We start from the raw sequence: 17,183 nt of genomic DNA on the forward strand, positions 1-17,183 counted from the left end.
AGATACTGCGCAGGACCCTCAAGCTCCCAGGCCTCTGGTAGAGGACCCGAGCTTGAAGGATAAACCGCCCGCAGGGGCGTGCTGGGTGTTTTTTTTTTTTAAATATATATATACGTGTGTGTGTGTATGCATGCATGTATGTATGTATGTATGTATGTATGTATATACAATGCAAATTATATGCATTGGTTTTATTTTAGAAATGAAATCTTGATGTCATGTCAATAATAGTTTTATTTTAATAAATAGGAATAATTTTTTCAGAACTTTCTATGAGTAGTACACCTTTAACGCAAGCCTTCAAAGGCTCATGCTGTACACTACAGTATTGTAACTCTAGACAAATAATATTCCAGTATGGAGATTAGGGTGAGCTACTGCTACAAGTGAACATGAAGGGGGGAACATGAAGTAAATTGAAATGCATTGTCAGATATTGTATCCTGGTAGGTGGAGAAAGTAAGAAAGCGAAGACAGGAGAGAAAAATGAAATATTATTTTCAAAGGTAAGGATCGCTCAACAAGTGACTTTTGATAAAATGGAAATTTAAAGATTACTTATAATGTCCTAATTAAGTTTGGAGTTTTTAAATTAGATAACTGGATATATACATGATGTGTTGCTTAATTGTGTTCTTGAATTATACCAATTTTTGTGTTATTCAAGGTTTGCATGGAAAACTGGGGATATTTAGGGCAGGATAAACTGGTTAGTGTCATATGTCATGTAGACTGAGGACCCCAAATGCAGACTCATGGACAAATGTTAAACGAAAACAAGCTTTTATTTAATATAAATCAAAAATCCAGTAGGAAAAGCGGGAACATGGGGTAAACACTGGGAGCTAGGAAAGCTACAGGAGCACTACACACCACAGGATGGAAAGTAACAGAAACTGGAACTTTTATAATTGTAGCGTCTTTACAATATAACGTGTCTTGAGGGAACTGTTGTTGTGATTTGGTGCTATTTAAATGAATTGAGTTGAATTGGAAGCTGGAAACAGGCTGCGGGAAACCGGATGACACGACAAATGGCAATTAGAGACTCAGACAATTTATACGCACAGCAATGAGGCAAGGGGCAAACAGGTGGGAGACACAGCAGGGCACAGCAGGAACAAATCATGGCTAATGTGACTATAGAAGTTAAACTCAGCACAAGAGAACAACAGTGTAATGTCCACGGACACTTTAGAAGGGCCTTCTAGGGAATAGAGGACAACTTGTTCAGGGGGAATTAACTGATTAAAGAATTTGTGAAATATGGCCTCTAGAACTACCATGGGGCAAAGCCTCAAGGAGTAGTCCTGACCTGATACCACTAGAATAAAATACTAATTTCTTTAGAATGTATAGCTAATAAACGACTGAAGGCAGTCAAAATACAAATAACCTCTTTTTTTCTTAATAAGGCAATAAAAAAAGGTCCCTAGTGGGCTACATAAATACCCAGCTAGGTGCTGAGTAGTTAGCATTCACACAGAGTGAGCATTCAAGAAAGCAATGAAAGGAGCAGTGGTAATAAAGGTTGAAAATACTGGAGTATCAAAGTTGTGAATACATTCATAAGAATGCAGTATTATTGTGGTAATCACTATATTTCTATTATAGTAAGACCTGGTGGCCTCGAATTTCTGGCTTTAAATGAAGAGATGAGTCTTATCACATTTGGAAGGTACAGACTGTTCATGGAATTATATTTGATGTCTATAAGACAAGCTCAGAGATAGTCAAGTCATACAAGCATCTTATTGAGTGAATAACTGCGTGCTGAAGCAGCTCAAAGAACTTTCCTCAGTAAAAAAGAAAACTGAATATAAACGAAAAGAAAATCCTCTAAATAATTTAAAGCAGGAGTAAATACTGTATTATATTATGAATCAAAAAATGTTAAAATCAATTCAGTAATGTAAATATGGCTCGTAATATGAAGACCGTTGAGAGTAAGAGTAAGACTAGAGAAGCACTGTATAAATGCCAGAAGCTTAACATATTTATCACAGCTACAACATTTTTGGCACTAAAGACTCCCTCATTCCAGTGATAGGAGTGATGGTTCATTCATGTCACACTCTCCAGTCTTTCAGTACCATAAATTGTTCGATGGCAACCTGCAAAGAAGTCCTCTTAATGAGTTCATTCATTCTCTCACATTACTTTTCCTGACAGACCTAAAGACACACCTTTCTGGATAGATATAAACACAGGACAATGCCCACATCTGTCTCATTGTCATTAGACGCTGTATTGGTACATTATCTTAGCAATATATATGTGATCATCTCATCATACGATATGATATGTTATGATATGATGTGATCATATATAAGAACTGTAAGAAGAGCCTTGTGAAAAGAATGACAGGACTGCAGATTTTTCATTTATATCCTGTGAAGCAATCAATCTTCAATCAAACCACTGCAGTCCAGAATCCAAGACCACAAGAGGGGGTAGAGGACCTGGGTGTTCATTATGGCACCCCATCACTCTACACTACAAGCACTACAAAAAGTCATTTTTAGCAGCACCTTCTTAATGTAACCCAGAACCAAGAAGTAATAAATTTAACAATACCGTAAAAATACATGAGTGTTAAGAGAGACACAACTTATGCACTAAGTAATTTTATGTAATGCATAAATTTGAGGGCATTTGAAACGAAGTCAAACAATGTTTCCTTATCTTACATTGTAATTATGACGTAACATATTTTCACAAGTGGTGTCTGTCTTTTATTTTTAAATTGCACCAACAATGCCAAAAAAGATTGTATATATTATTATTTTGTACATCATAACTGTAACTGTCCATGAAGGAATTATAGTAAAATTACATTAAATTAAGTATTTAGGCGTAGTAATTAAGTCACCTGGATTCATCCGTAATCATAATTACACAGCCAGCATGTTGGACGGCAGCGCAGAAGCTCTCTTCAAAAGCTGGTGTGCAGCCGCTCAGTCAGAGTAGAGGAGCAGCAGGAGGACAGCACACAGACACGGAGAGAGACACAGACGGAGCTGAGCTGTTACCATTGCCAGACTCGTTCTGGTGCGCGTAAAAGACGCCTTTCTGTTTTTACGCACAGCAAAAAAAAAAAGGAAAAAAAGGGGGAAACGTGCAAAGATTGATATGGAAGTTTCGACATCAAATACTTTTTCTGGTTCGTTGACTTTATTATTTGTAGGAGAACGGACTCTCCGCAGACTACAACTGTACACTTAGAAACGAGCGTGACGCTTTCGGAAACTTTCCAACATTCACTTGCGTTTGGAATCGTTAACTTAGTCGTGTAATTAATTGGGGTTATTTCCGCCGGTTTAGTGACATTTTCGCTTCTAAACAGTAAAATGGATCCTTTATTCAGTACTACCAATGCGCCAAATTGGACCAGCAGCTCCAATGATACCAATAACGGGACCATTTACAGGAACCAGTTTGTGCAGCCGGTCTGGAAAATCGTCCTCTGGGCCATTGCCTACAGCTGTATAGTTATCGTGTCCGTTGTAGGTAACATCACAGTCATCTGGATTATTGTGGCGCACAAACGCATGAGGACTGTCACCAATTATTTTCTCCTGAACCTAGCGTTCGCCGAAGCGTCCATGTCTGCATTCAACACGGTGATCAACTTCACCTACGGGATGCACAACGAGTGGTACTTTGGACTCGACTACTGCCGCTTCCACAACTTCTTTCCGATCGCGGCTGTGTTTGCCAGCATCTATTCAATGACTGCCATCGCTCTGGACAGGTAAGCTTCTGTTTTCACAGCCAGCCTGCTTTCAGAATACACGAGAAATGATCAGTGTGCCCCAAGTGTTTGGTATTGGAAAACACCCGTAAACACCCGAGACCGTCTAATGTAATTTGCCCATTCACGGTACAGTTTATGTTTCAAAATTCCACGAAAGCTTAGAGTACATCCATACATATCGATCATTATGAAAACAGACTACTATTGATTTCTAAGAGCGTATAGGTGTGGTTAAAAAAAGAGGTGCAAATGCTTCCACATTGTTTTTGTTTGGTTAAATATTACTGACTCTTTAGGGAAAAAAGGTTTTAAATTACATAAGAAACTTCATTCACTAGTTGGTGTAAAAGTACTATTGACAGTATTTGTTTTCCTTCGCTGCCTCCTTTGTTTGCATATGGCGAAACAACGCGTGACGCACAGGAAGCGCAATAAACAGCCATGGTTAATGGTTCATTGCCTTCTGGCTCAAACCCTTGTCAAATAAGAAAAAAAGGAAAGCAAGCTGTTGTTAAAAGTTTTGTGCATTCATTTTATGTCTTCATGTATACTCCTGTTACTGAAAATATAGCATTTGGGGGAAAATATTTCTTCATTTCTAAGTCTTTGCTCACTCTTAATGAGCAACCTTGTGTAGGAACACACACACAGCATAATAATCCTGAATGAAAATGAATGCATAGAAAGCCCTGCTCTATTTGAGTAGGTGTTTGTGTGAGTGATAAATGTGTGTTGTTGTCCTTGTGTGTTGTGTTGTATATATAAATCTGTGAAGTATCTATCAATATTTCCATGTAGGTAAATATCTCTGTGTGCAGGAAGGAGTGTGTGAAGATATGTGCATTGCTCAGTTCGAAACACATTTATATGTGTTATGTGTAAGTGTGGGTGGATGTGGGTGGGTGTACATTTGAGACATCCATTTTCCTGCTTAACCACATGAAGCTGTGTTTGCAGCTCTGTATTTTCTGCATCTCAGGACATGTTAGCCACTAATTGTCTCACTGTGGAACACCATTAATCTGAACTTTCCAAGATTAAGTGAGAGATTTGGTTAGAGCTGAACAAAGCACAAAAGGGAAGCGACAACACATGCTACATTCAGTCTGCTCACTGCAAACATACTGTTATGAGAGTTTGCCAATCAGGGGATATATAATCTAGCTATCCACGTGCATCCACACAACACAACCATGATATTAAAATCCCTGTAAAGGAACATTAACTTTACCTTGACAGCCCCATATGTATGCAGCCAAGAAAAGATAGTATTTCAGAATATTTCAGAGATGTGGATGATTAAGCTGGAGGTAGACACCCACTGTGACCCATCATTCACAAACAGCAGTACCTTCACAGTTAACATTTCATCTCTTAATGACATAGATATAAAATCATTTCTGTCTGCTGATCATATGTTTGATGAATGTGTTACATAGGGGAGGTAGTGCAGTGTTGCTGTAGCTGATAAGACGTTCCTTTTCTTATCTCCATCCTTTTCCTCATCATTTCTGGGGTGCTCTTGCACTGCACTGCCCACAGATCAGCAGTACAGCTGCGTGCTGAGATCAGTGTGCTGCTCCAATGCTGACTGTATTGAGGTAATTGGTAAAAAACAAAACAAACTCAGCTGTAGAAAAATCTACTGGGGCCGTATGTGGATTCATTGGGTCCTTTATAAAATGGAGTTTTCAATTTCTTTCGCCCTGGATTGTGGGTAGAGGGAATTAAGAGAATTTGTCAAAGTGGCAAAACAGTACAAATCTAAAACCTCTGATTACTGTAGTGGGAAAAAGACTATATAACACATGAATTCATTCTTCAGTATTTTGATGATTACATTTGATCAAAATTCATGGTTAGCACTGTTGCCGCACAGCAAGAAGGTCCTGAGTTCAAGTCCACCATCAGGCTAGGGTCTTTCTGTGTGTAATTTGCATGTTCTCCCCGTGTTTGTGTGGGTTCTCTCTGGGTACTCTGGCTTCCTCCCACATTCCAAAGATATGCAGTTAATGGGGATAGGTTAATTGGTAATTCTAAATTGCCCATAGGTGTGAATGTGAGTGCGAATGGTTATCTGTCTCTATGTGTTAGACTGGTGACCTACCCAGGGTGTACCCTGCCTCTCTCCCTAAAACAGCTGACCCTGAAAAGAATAAGTTGAAGAGAATGGATGGATGGCATTTCACTGGCAATGGTGGTGCAGTGGTTAGCACTGTTGCCTTTAACCAAGAAGGTCGTATATTTGAATCCATAGGTGAGCTTGGGGGCTAGCTGTGTGACGTTTGGGCACTCTGGCTTCCTCCCATAGTCCAAAATAAAGCTTGTTCAGTTCATATTCTAACTAGTAGGTGTTAATGTGAGCATGAATTGTTGTCTGTCTGTGACTGGTGACCTGTGCAGGTTGTACTCCACCTCTCCCCATTTGACATTAGATAAACTGAAGAAAACTGTCTTGTGTACTACACTTTTGAAGTCTTATATTTAGGAATCATTTGTATTTTATTATAATAATAATAATAATTATTAAGTTAGTAATGGGTAGCTGACATAGTTATGTAAACTGTATATAAAAGATAGATGGTCTTAAAAGTAAAGTTTATAAAGTGGATTCCTACAAAATTTATGCGTTAGTTGAGTTTCACCTGTGACATCCTGGAGCCTACTCAAAGGAGGAGGGTTTCCCCTGGTATGGCAACTCTTTGAGCTGATCTCTCCCAATAAAGTGTAATCCTGTAAATAATGAAATATGTTACTACTATAATATTCAAGTCTGTGTTTTGTTTTTAATTCCCTGGTGTGGTTTTTGTTGTGTGTCTAGCAACTTAGATACAAAAACACCTGATATATCCCCGATAAGTGGATATATAGGAGCCTTTACGGGGTTGCTGTGAGATACTCGTAGATCCGTGCCTCTTCAGTACCCCATGACAGGGTTTTCTCCAAAGGCGGAGAGGTTGATACCAAAAATAGAAACCAACTGAGCAAAGTAAAGTGGAAAAAAAATATTATTTCCCAATAAAAATGAAGTTACCATCACCCCAGTATTCACAAGTACAATCACTGTCTCATCATTTGAAAACACTGCAACAGTTTTAACATAAACATCTCATGTCCTGTTGGATTTATTTAAACACTGACAAGTTTTTTGTTTTGTCATCTATAGACTTCTGTTACCATTACTCACACATTAATAATAAAAAGAAAATCAGATTAAGCTATTTTTATTTCTATTCTAGCCAGTGATTATTCCCATGCTGACGCTTACAAATAGTTGAAATGGCAACAAAGGTTTTGACCAGCAGAGGGGGGGTTTGTGTGCACATGAATCCTCAAGAAATGAATTGTTTTGTAGAACCGATCGGATGGAAAGCTCCCATCTTTTATGCACCAGGTGTGATCATATGTTGATAATTTCTTTGAATAGAAAGGTGTGGTTAGGAAGTAGAAACCTTTCTAAATAAACTGCAATGGAAACACTATATTTGTGTGGGTCTCTGTGTTTATGTGAAAGCTCAGCCTCTTAAACTCAAAACTCTCCATTCATCAAGATTAGTTACTATATAAAGCAACACAGTGCACAGTGTTTTTCCAGGATGGATGATGGCATTGATATTATTAAGTATCCACATTCTGAGTGTGCAAGATTATAGATACGATGCTCTCCAAAAGGCTGTAATGGCATAAAATGTACTTCCTGCTTACTGCAAACAAACATAATGCAACGGGCCACATTTTACAAATTGCCAAAAACATCAGTTTTTCAACAACAGTTGATGGTGATGATGAAAAAGTATAAGAAGTCTTTGTTTGAAATCAGCTCTGTAATTCACTATTGGAGATTTCAAATAATTGAGAGTTTAAAGCAATATTTTACAATACTTATAAAACAGATGTCTTTAACTTCATCTGATTAAATTTATGTGTTTATATAAAAACAAATATGCAGAATGTACTGGCCTTTCAACAGCCACTTTGCATAAGGCATCAAGGAATATACTCCAGCTTGCAGAGAGAGTGCAGAAAATCCATTGCTGAATATTGTTCAATAGTATTCAGTGTACTTATAATCACTGTGCTCACTGCAGCATGGAGGTGGTGACAGAAAATTCTTATTGTCTCGATCAGCCATATTTCTCTTCCATTTTGTTTCTGTCGTCGCAGATAGCTGTTTCGTCTTGTTTCACTCCCTGATGATAATTTTCCCTCATGTTCATTCTTAAGAGCTGCTGGTATGTAGTAATGAGTGGTTTACTCTGAGTCAATAGGTTGCAATTATGAACATCAAGGATTTTGAATCAGCCAGTGTGGAGGCATAAGTATGCATGTTCAAGTGCCCATTAGTCTAAAGAAACTCTTAATCTACTGATTGGACAGAATGAGCCAGACAGACACTATATGCCAATTAGCTTCATGTATATGCATTAAAGGGAAATTAGCCTAATATTTTCTAAGCTATTAATGGATCAGCTAAAAGTTATTTAACGAAACTAAGGAACCTCTTAACCTTACCTAAGAGCAAGGCCAGATTTGACGTCATTATGGGAACAGGGGCTGAAATGAAATAAGATGTAGTTCAGTTGGCCCTGCAGGGCAATGCTTCAGTTAGTTTACCTGAACAGGCAGCAGCATTCCTGAAGAAGAAAGAATTTGCTCTCTAAGGCATCAGACTGTAGCTCCTCTTTAAAGTGCTTTCTGTTTGGTCAGTAGCATTAACAACGGACTTTCAAGAGATTTCGGTGATGGTAAAGTTTTACATGCTGCAGTTTTGCCTGGAAAATAAAGGGATATTTATTGCTGAGGAAACGTAGAGAATTAAAACGTTTTTACAATTACAAACTCAAAGCCATCAAACAGCCAACTTTGATATCCCCGTCTAAATCAGAGCGTCTTAGGATATTTCAGCTTATTCATTTTATTCAGCTCTCAGATTCAGCAAAACACTTCTAAACTCCTCACATAATTATGAAATTATGTGATGGTCATCAATAAACATGCTATCCAGCAGATCAGCGACTACTGCTTACAGACAACAAATGAATAGTCCAATATGATGTTGTACTGAATTTTAGTTTATGGTTTTCACTTTTAGTGTTTGCCAAAATGTTTCCATTTCATGCCAGCTTTTTGGCTTTTCTACAGTTTGTTCTTTGAAAAATGTAATCTCAAAGTGGCTCATTGGACATGACACTGTTCAATGTAATCAAATGGCCTACACTGTTACCAGATCTCAGTCTTGGCCACAGAGAATTAAAACAGCTCTGTAGGCAAAACGGGGTTTAACCCAGTACTAGCAAGGTGTGACCAATGAGTGTACTTGTATCTGTTCTACAGAACACTAAGAAATTGTAAATCTGTTATTAGTAATCAATTACAGCTACCAGCTGGAGCACATTAGGTGCCAAATTAGAAAATGATGCCAAGAATAGCAGCGCAACAGTAACAATGGCTCCCACTTCTCTTCTTACAGGTTCCAGTTATTTCTCTGCTCAGAGAAATAACTGGTGATACAAAATAGGCGATACAAAATAATATGTAGGTTTCCTGCGAATGGAGCCTTAGCTTGACGCTCCGCTTAGTCCCTCTTTCCATATCCAAAAAAAAACAAACAAAAAAAACAACAGTCCTTGATAGTTTCTCAATATTTACTTCAAAAGTCCAATGAGGTACACAGCAACAAAATTCCAAATTATGAAAACTTATAAAGCTCAATTCAAAATGGATGAAGAGAGATTGCGAGGTCAAAAAACCATGTGGCTCCACTCTCCTCTCACCCAACTTCCTGCCCTCTCTGCACCATCAAAATAAAAGCATACATTTCAAATTAAACTGCATGTAGGCTCCTACATAATATAAAACCAAACTGGGAAGTCATAAAGGAACTGACTCACGAGGAAACACACGGAGGGGCACACAGTCATGAGGGAGAACGCGACACTGAACTGAGGGACACGTGGACATAAATACACAGAGGGTTAACACGGGAAATGGGAGCACACGGGGAACACAGCTGACACAGATAATCGTAATGACACAGGGCAGTAGTGAACACAACATGACGCATACTGACGAGAGACTGTCAAAGTAAAACAGGAAGTACACAGAGGTTCAGCCAGGAGGAGAGAGAGCACGGGGAGAGCACAGACGGGCTGGGGAAAACATGGAATAAAACACAAGGAGGGGAAACGAAGGCTCACAGATACACAGAGGGGCACACAGGGAGTAATCAAATAAGGAACATCTTAACAGAACAACCTAGGAACCACGGCATAAATAAAGAACAAAATACAAAAGACACGAAAACTAAGAATACTGGGCCAACATGGCCCAGGACCATGACAGATTGGGACCTGATGAATGTAAAAACAAAGAATTAGCAGATTTTATATTTATTTATTTTTTTACCTAATTTTTGTTTCTAAGAAAAATGAGAGCCACATATGAGGATATTCACTTAAAATTTCGATAGAACAGTAGCAGTATAATGTCCTCGTAAGTGGATATCAGGCCCTTGTAGAGCAAAATTGAGTATTTTGGTCTAAATAACCCAAAATGTGATGTCCAGGTCCTAGGAGGTTAAAGACATGAGTTTGACGATTTGACCATTGTTTTTGTTTATATGTTTGTTTGTTTTTTAAATTATAATTTTATTATGTTACTCATTTATTTAATTATTTTATTTGGTAGAAATAGGGTGACCATATTTTGATTTCCAAAAAAGAGGACACTTGGCACAGTCATGAGGAATTTTAATAATACTGTTTGCTTAAATAAAATTTTAACATATTAAAATAATGCCTTCTCTGTGCGGTAAATGAATGGTGAAATTAAAAAATGTCTTAAAGGTTCTTACAAGTCAACAAGTGCAAAAAAATATTTTAAAAACCTCTAGAATTAAATAACGTTACAGAAATAATGCCTCATTTGTATAAGAAAAATGACCAGTGAGGTATTGCGCAATGGTTTCTGCTGTCTCATTTCCCATTTCTAACCTCAATTAATTTTTTTTGCATGCCACCATTCTTCCAGTCAACGTATGATTGGGAATATATTCTCTGGTAAGTCTGAGAAATGCCACAGTACTGGATTTTATTAAGAGCTCAAAGAGTGACTTCAACTGAATGTAGCACTATGACACCATTGACAATAGCTTCAGTCTTGGTGTGGGCACTTTTTTGCTTTGTTAAAATCTGGAAACGCTTCTTTTTTTTTTTTTAGCAACACACAAGTGCAATCCATGGGTCTGTAGCTATTGTGACGCTTCATAGTATGAAATGCCAGTGCACCTTCTGCTGCAGACACAACAACATCCTCGTTTTCCCCAGGTGTAACAAAGAACTCAGTCAACTTACTAGATGAATTTTCGCCTCGCACAGCCTTTATATACAGGGTGCATATAAGTGGTCCGCAGGTGCGCAATCGCTGTCAAAATAAAAGGCGCGCACCAGATAAGAAGTTGCAACGCACGTTTGCGTACATAAGATTTTCTGGAGGAAGACAGATATTTGTTTAGAACTCTTAAAGATGTCGAAGAAGCAAGCTCCTTTAAGCAATTACTTTGGTGTTCCTCCACCTCCAAAGAAATGTCAGAAGGAGTCCGAACCTCGTATTCGCGTATTCTCGGAAAAGTGGTTGCAGGAGGTGAGCTGGCTTCAAACAAATGATGAACGCACAAAGATTTGGTGCAGAATATGCCGTGAAAATCCCACTCTAGCGGAAAAAAACAGTGCCTTTTATATGTACGCGAACGCGCGTTGCAACTTCTTATCTGGTGCGCGTCTTTTATTTTGACAGCGAATGCGCACCTGCGGACCACTTATATGCACCACTGTTTATACGTTTTTAAACCTTTGTTAGAGACACAAATGTATTTACCACCTCTGCACACAGTGCACTCCGCCTCCCATTTATTCTGAGGGATGGTACAAGGGAAATTTGTTTTGCAGTTTGTCTGAAAAGATGCACTTGCGCTTTGGCATCTTGTAGCATCTTTTCAGCGTGCCACTGCGCACTCTGTCCCGTCTGTGAGTGCGGAACAACCACTTACAACGCAGCAGTTCAGGGACGAAGTTGCACATATGGGTCCTCTGTAAGCCTATAGGAAAACCTTTTTCATCCATCTCGAAAATCCCCCCGGACAGAACGTGAAAAGTGGAAATGTCCGGGGAAAAGAGGACGGTTGGTCACCCTAGTAGAAACAGTAGAGCTGGTTATTTGTCAGCTAATACTAAAGACAGCTAGCTAGCGTGGTTAGCTAGGTGCTTGCAAAAACTCATTGTGATGTTATCATTAACTGGTAATGTTGGCTGGTAAAGAACAAGATTAAAACTAAGCTGTTGTACCAGAACAAAGTAAAGAGCTACTCTTTAGAGTGCCTTTTAGTAGATGACAGAAAAGCACTTACATCATTTAACTTCACCTTTAAAACTATTTAAACAATAAAAATCTTCCCACTCCCACCAGCTGTCATGAAAAATAAGGCATAGCTCTTTCTCTTAGACCAGAGTTAAATACATTCATTTCTGCTGTAACATTGAGCCTTAGGGAGATCTATGACAACTGATGGGTTTTTGTAACTTGAAGTGGCCATTGAAGGAACTGCAGTTTTTACACTTGTGTGGCGGTTTCATTTTTCAACCCAGAATTGACAAGCATCAACTTCTAGGAGGTACTTCAATAGTTGCTGAATGATATGAATCTGAATCAAACAAACTGTACATTTTAAAGTTGTAACAATTTGTGTTGCCATCCATGTGTTGTGATAATGCCACGTTCTTTCATAAAGGAATCCTTTAAGGGTGCCACTTAATCAACAATCAATATGACTGAGGAGTAAACAAAGAAATGAAAAATCACCAGCTGAGACTGGATCAAAGGAGATGAAGTACTTTTTATATTTACCTACTATAGCTGGAGGACAGCTTACACCAGGAAAAGCAGGTCTTAGGAGGGGTTTATTTGCTGCATACCCACTACAGCTTAATGTGTTCTCCTCTCCATCTCATGTCCTTCCTCCAATTTCCACATCTTCCCTTCCTGTTCTGTCTGCTATATCCAGAGGGACCATCAAGGGAAGTTATTCTGGCTTCTGCCTCCCTTCTGCTTCTCCATGATTCATGCCTTGTACATAAAAAATGGGAAGAAAGGGATCACTCCTCACGAGAGGATTCTCTGACGTGACTAATCAGGAAAAATGCTGACAGAGCATTGCTTTGCTTTGCAAATTAGCATGAATATTAGCACAGAATTTTCATTTGATGCTATTAAGTTTTTCCCCATTTGAGTTCCCAAACTATGCACAAATTTAATCCAATTTGTTTTATTTGTTAATTAATATGCAAAACCACAATCTAATTCAATATCCAATTAGGCACTCCACAAAATTGAAACATCAAGTTCATTTTATTAATCAGGGTAAGTAAGAATAATGCTGATACAACAACAAACTGGGAGATTAAAACAGAATAGTGAAACAAGCTGATGAAATAAACACGCTAAATAGCCATGCTAGTGAAACCTAGAAACCTGCTATATTATGTTTGAGGCAGATATGGACTGCACCTCTAATGCACAAAGAGAACTCGGGGTACAGCAGCGTTACAGGGAACGGTAAAAATGCTTTATCACTTTATCCTACAGTTAGGTACAAGTACTGTACCTCTGAATATGGTATGCCTGTAGTAAGAATAGCTCTGTGCAATTAGTGACCAAAAAATATACCTTCATTTATTCACTCTCACATTCACACAATGGTGGAGGCAAGCTACAGTTGTAGCCACAGCTGCCCTGGGGCAGACTGACAGAAATGAGGTCGCCATATCGTGCCATCGGCCCCTCTGGCCAACACCAGTAGGCGGTAGGTGAAGGGTCTTGCCCAAGGACACAACAACCAAGACAGACAGAGCAGGGCATCAAACCGATAACTATCCGGTTACAAGATGAGCTTCCCAACACCCTGAACCACAGTCGCTCCAAATTGCAGAGCAAAGTACAGACCCTTGTGTTTTTCCCCATTTAAATATATGGCTATATGTTTTTAGTAGACAACAATGGCCGTAAGAAACACAATTTTCACTTATGATGATTACTTTGACTGTCATATAAATCTATTTGTCACAGCTGGGGCAGCAGTCGTGTGGTGTATTGAGAAAAGGAGCCAAAATGCAGGTACTGGCTGGGGCGCGAGTGAGTGTTTATTTACAGAAGTGACAAAAACAATCAAGGCTTTATTCACCACATGCATGTTGCCCTGCAGTGAAATAAGACCCCCCCACCCCCACACCCCCCCACACACACACACACACACACACGTCGGAGATCGGTAACATTACAGAAAAAGAAACAAAACAAAAAACAAAAAAACAAAACAAAAAAAAACAACACTGAAATATACACTGCAATGGGAAAGTACAAGAGGAAAAAAAGAGACCTCTACTCATGCTGGGTTCCTGTGGGAGGACAGCATGAGAACAGGAAACAAAAAAACTCCTCTGCACAAAAGAGCACATAAATGTCCACAGCACAACATTATGGAACACGTGACAAGCCACAGGGTCGGGTGGGGGTTGAGGAGTAATCCGAAGCGAACACAGCAGCCATCCTGCCCAGCGCTACCATTCCAGCGCGGGCCATACCATTCCGGGCTCAGACCCGCCTTGTTCCCAGGAGGGAACAAGCATCGAAGGCATTTGGAAAGGGAGGGGGGATGAGTGTGTGGATATCAGTGTGCATGTATGTATGTGTGTGCGTGTCCAGAGTTCAGCTGAGACAGTGTCCTTCGCCCTGCCAGGCTAAGTAAACAGTCTTCCAGCCAACCCAGGTGCCCTTGAATGGAATGGGAAGGAACAGACTAAACACAGTCGTTATCAGGGTGTTTTTGTTCGGCTCCAGCCTTGCGACTGCAGCTGGCGCCGAAAGGGTATCCGCATGAAGGGATGGTGCTTTTTACTTTAGTGCGAACAGCTCATATGAATTTCAAAGCCGTTCTAACAGTCCAACACTGGTCTCTCAATCTCCCGTTGGAGAGCCGTGAGCTTCTCCATGATGTTATCAAACTTGCGCTCTGTGATGTTGTCATTCTTGTGCTCAAAGAGCCGATTCTGAGAACTCACGACCACAGCGAGCCTCCCCAAGATGTCATCCAATTTGCGCTCAGAGATGTTATTCCGAGCGAGCCCCTCCAAGATGTATCCAGTCTGCACTCAGAGATCTTATTCTGACTATTCACGGCAGCCGTGCGTTCTCCAAGATCTTATCCGTGCTGCACTCAATGAGCCCATTTTGAGAATCTCACGCCTTGTCCCATCGTTTCAATCCCAGCGGGCAGCCTTGTGGGGGTTTGAACAGCCGGTTCCGCTTTCTTAATTCTTCGATAAGTCAGGGCCAAGCCAGCTCCGATCGGCAAGAACCCTGTTACCATGGTTCCGAATAGGTAGATATCTTCAGCACTCAGGCTCACCCAAGCCCAAACTTCTCGTTGAGAAAGGGGTGTCAATTGCATTTAGGGACCAGTAGATGAAATCCATAATTCCTCCTTTAGGTTTTAGAGAACAGACTGTGAGAGAGTGTTCCAGGGAAAAGTAATACAAAAAACACGAGACTAGACAAGGACATAAGACTAACCTGAAACCAAACACTCACAGGAGGAGGAGCAAAATGCACAGAGAAAGATGGCAGAGAGATGCAGAAAGAACACCGGGTTACACAGTGTAATGCAGGGTTACACAGAGTAACGCAGACGACACAACAGAGAGCACAGGAATACACAGGGCTCATATACACAGGGCGGTGATCAGGAAATGGGCAACAGGAGGGAGACACAGCTGGGAGAAACTAGGCTAACGAGGGGAAAAGTACAACTGAACACATTGACATCAGGCATGAACATGAACCTTCAAAGTAAAACACTTTACTAAGACACGGACTAGACAGAGTGAGACAGACTTGACACGGAACTAAACCTGCAAAAATAATAACCATAATCAAAACAGTATCACTAAATAATCAGAACATAAATCATAATCAGAAACACACCAAAACATAAGAAACAGAAAAAGCTGGGTCAAAATAACCCAGAACCATGACACTATTGACCTTGAAAGAGAGGTCAGAGTTCAAATTACATAATATTTTAAATCTTTATACAGTTTCTTCTATATGCTGTCAATACACAAACACACTTGTAAGGATAGTTTCTAAGTTGGTCGATTTTCAACCAATAAATCATTTTGCTGACTTTGGTGGATATAAGCCAAATTTTAACAAACTGTTAACATGACCCCACTCTACACCGTTACAAAGTTTTATCAGAAATCATTCAAAGCTTTTTAAGCTTCTATGTTTGCAAACAGAATGATGACATACGCGCACACACACATGCAAACACTACCAAAAACATAACCTTGTTAGCAACATTCAGTATTCTAACTGATGATTTGGTTATGGTAGTGGCTTATCTCATGCCATGGTACTGACAGCGTGCCTCACTCTGTTTATTAGGTAGGGTATGCTTTGCAGTTATGCAGTTGTTAAAACATCAACCTGTTGATGCTTATCCTAAGCTTGAATTGTCATATGGCTCTTCAAAAAACCAAGGAAACTGTAGGGTCTACTAGTTGTTGTGATCAAGCTAATCGTTAAATATGATTATAGCTGATCGATCAGGAAGTTGCAACAAGATGTAGCTAAGCTGATTTGTTTAGCTAAATTAAATTTCATTCTTCCCAACAACAGTCATCCACACCTCATGATGAGAGCACTAGGAGGAAAGCAGGAAGAGCATGTTTTGTCCTTTCCTATCAGAGATACAGTAAAATGTGTGGTCATGTTTTAGTCACCAGTAATCAGACATTGCTAACGTACAAGGACTCGCACAAATGTAGCAAAGTGCTGTTTGAGATGCTGATTTGCTGTTAAACGCTGATATGAAGTGTTACTATGGTTACTCATTTGAGAAGTCAAGGGCATGTCGGCCACAAAACACCTAATATAGAAGAATATAGAAATATAGAAGCGTTATATCATTATAATTAATTAGTGGTGAGAGGAGATACCATCATATACGTTCGCAAACATGATCTCATTGAAACAAAAAAAAAACATTGTTATTTTATGTGCTGCAAATATTTCAAAAGACAAGTCGCTCTCAGATCTTCGGTAAATGCACATGCATCATTTAGTCTCAGACATTTAGATAATTTTGAAAAGGTGCCACAGAGCCACGTCACCTCTGAGCAAAATAAATAAATAAATACTGATTTTAACACTTGTCATTTCCTGTCACTGAACAAAATCTACTCAGGTTAGAGCTTGGAAAAAACAGCCATGAGGCTGGATGTGTCTAATTGAGGGCACTTAGCTGACTGGTGGCTGCTGTTATTAATGTTATTATTTAATTTGGTGTCTGTATAGGAAGTTAAAAAAAAAA

General features: G+C 39.4%; 1 protein-coding gene across 1 annotated transcript in view; it reads left to right on the forward strand.

The window, feature by feature from the left end:
- The first annotated feature begins 3,125 nt into the window (after window positions 1–3,125).
- tacr1a (tachykinin receptor 1a) overlaps window positions 3,126–17,183 on the forward strand; it is a 52,591-nt gene continuing 38,533 nt past the window's right edge. Inside the window, exon 1 of the mRNA XM_005746060.1 lies at window positions 3,126–3,754. Within this exon, the coding sequence (XP_005746117.1) occupies window positions 3,351–3,754 (404 nt within the window). The 5' untranslated portion in view covers window positions 3,126–3,350. The remainder of the gene's footprint in view (window positions 3,755–17,183) is intronic.

Source organism: Pundamilia nyererei, unplaced genomic scaffold (assembly GCF_000239375.1).
Source record: "Pundamilia nyererei isolate P.nyererei 1_Seehausen unplaced genomic scaffold, PunNye1.0 scaffold00172, whole genome shotgun sequence".
In the NCBI taxonomy this organism is placed as follows: domain Eukaryota; kingdom Metazoa; phylum Chordata; class Actinopteri; order Cichliformes; family Cichlidae; genus Pundamilia; species Pundamilia nyererei.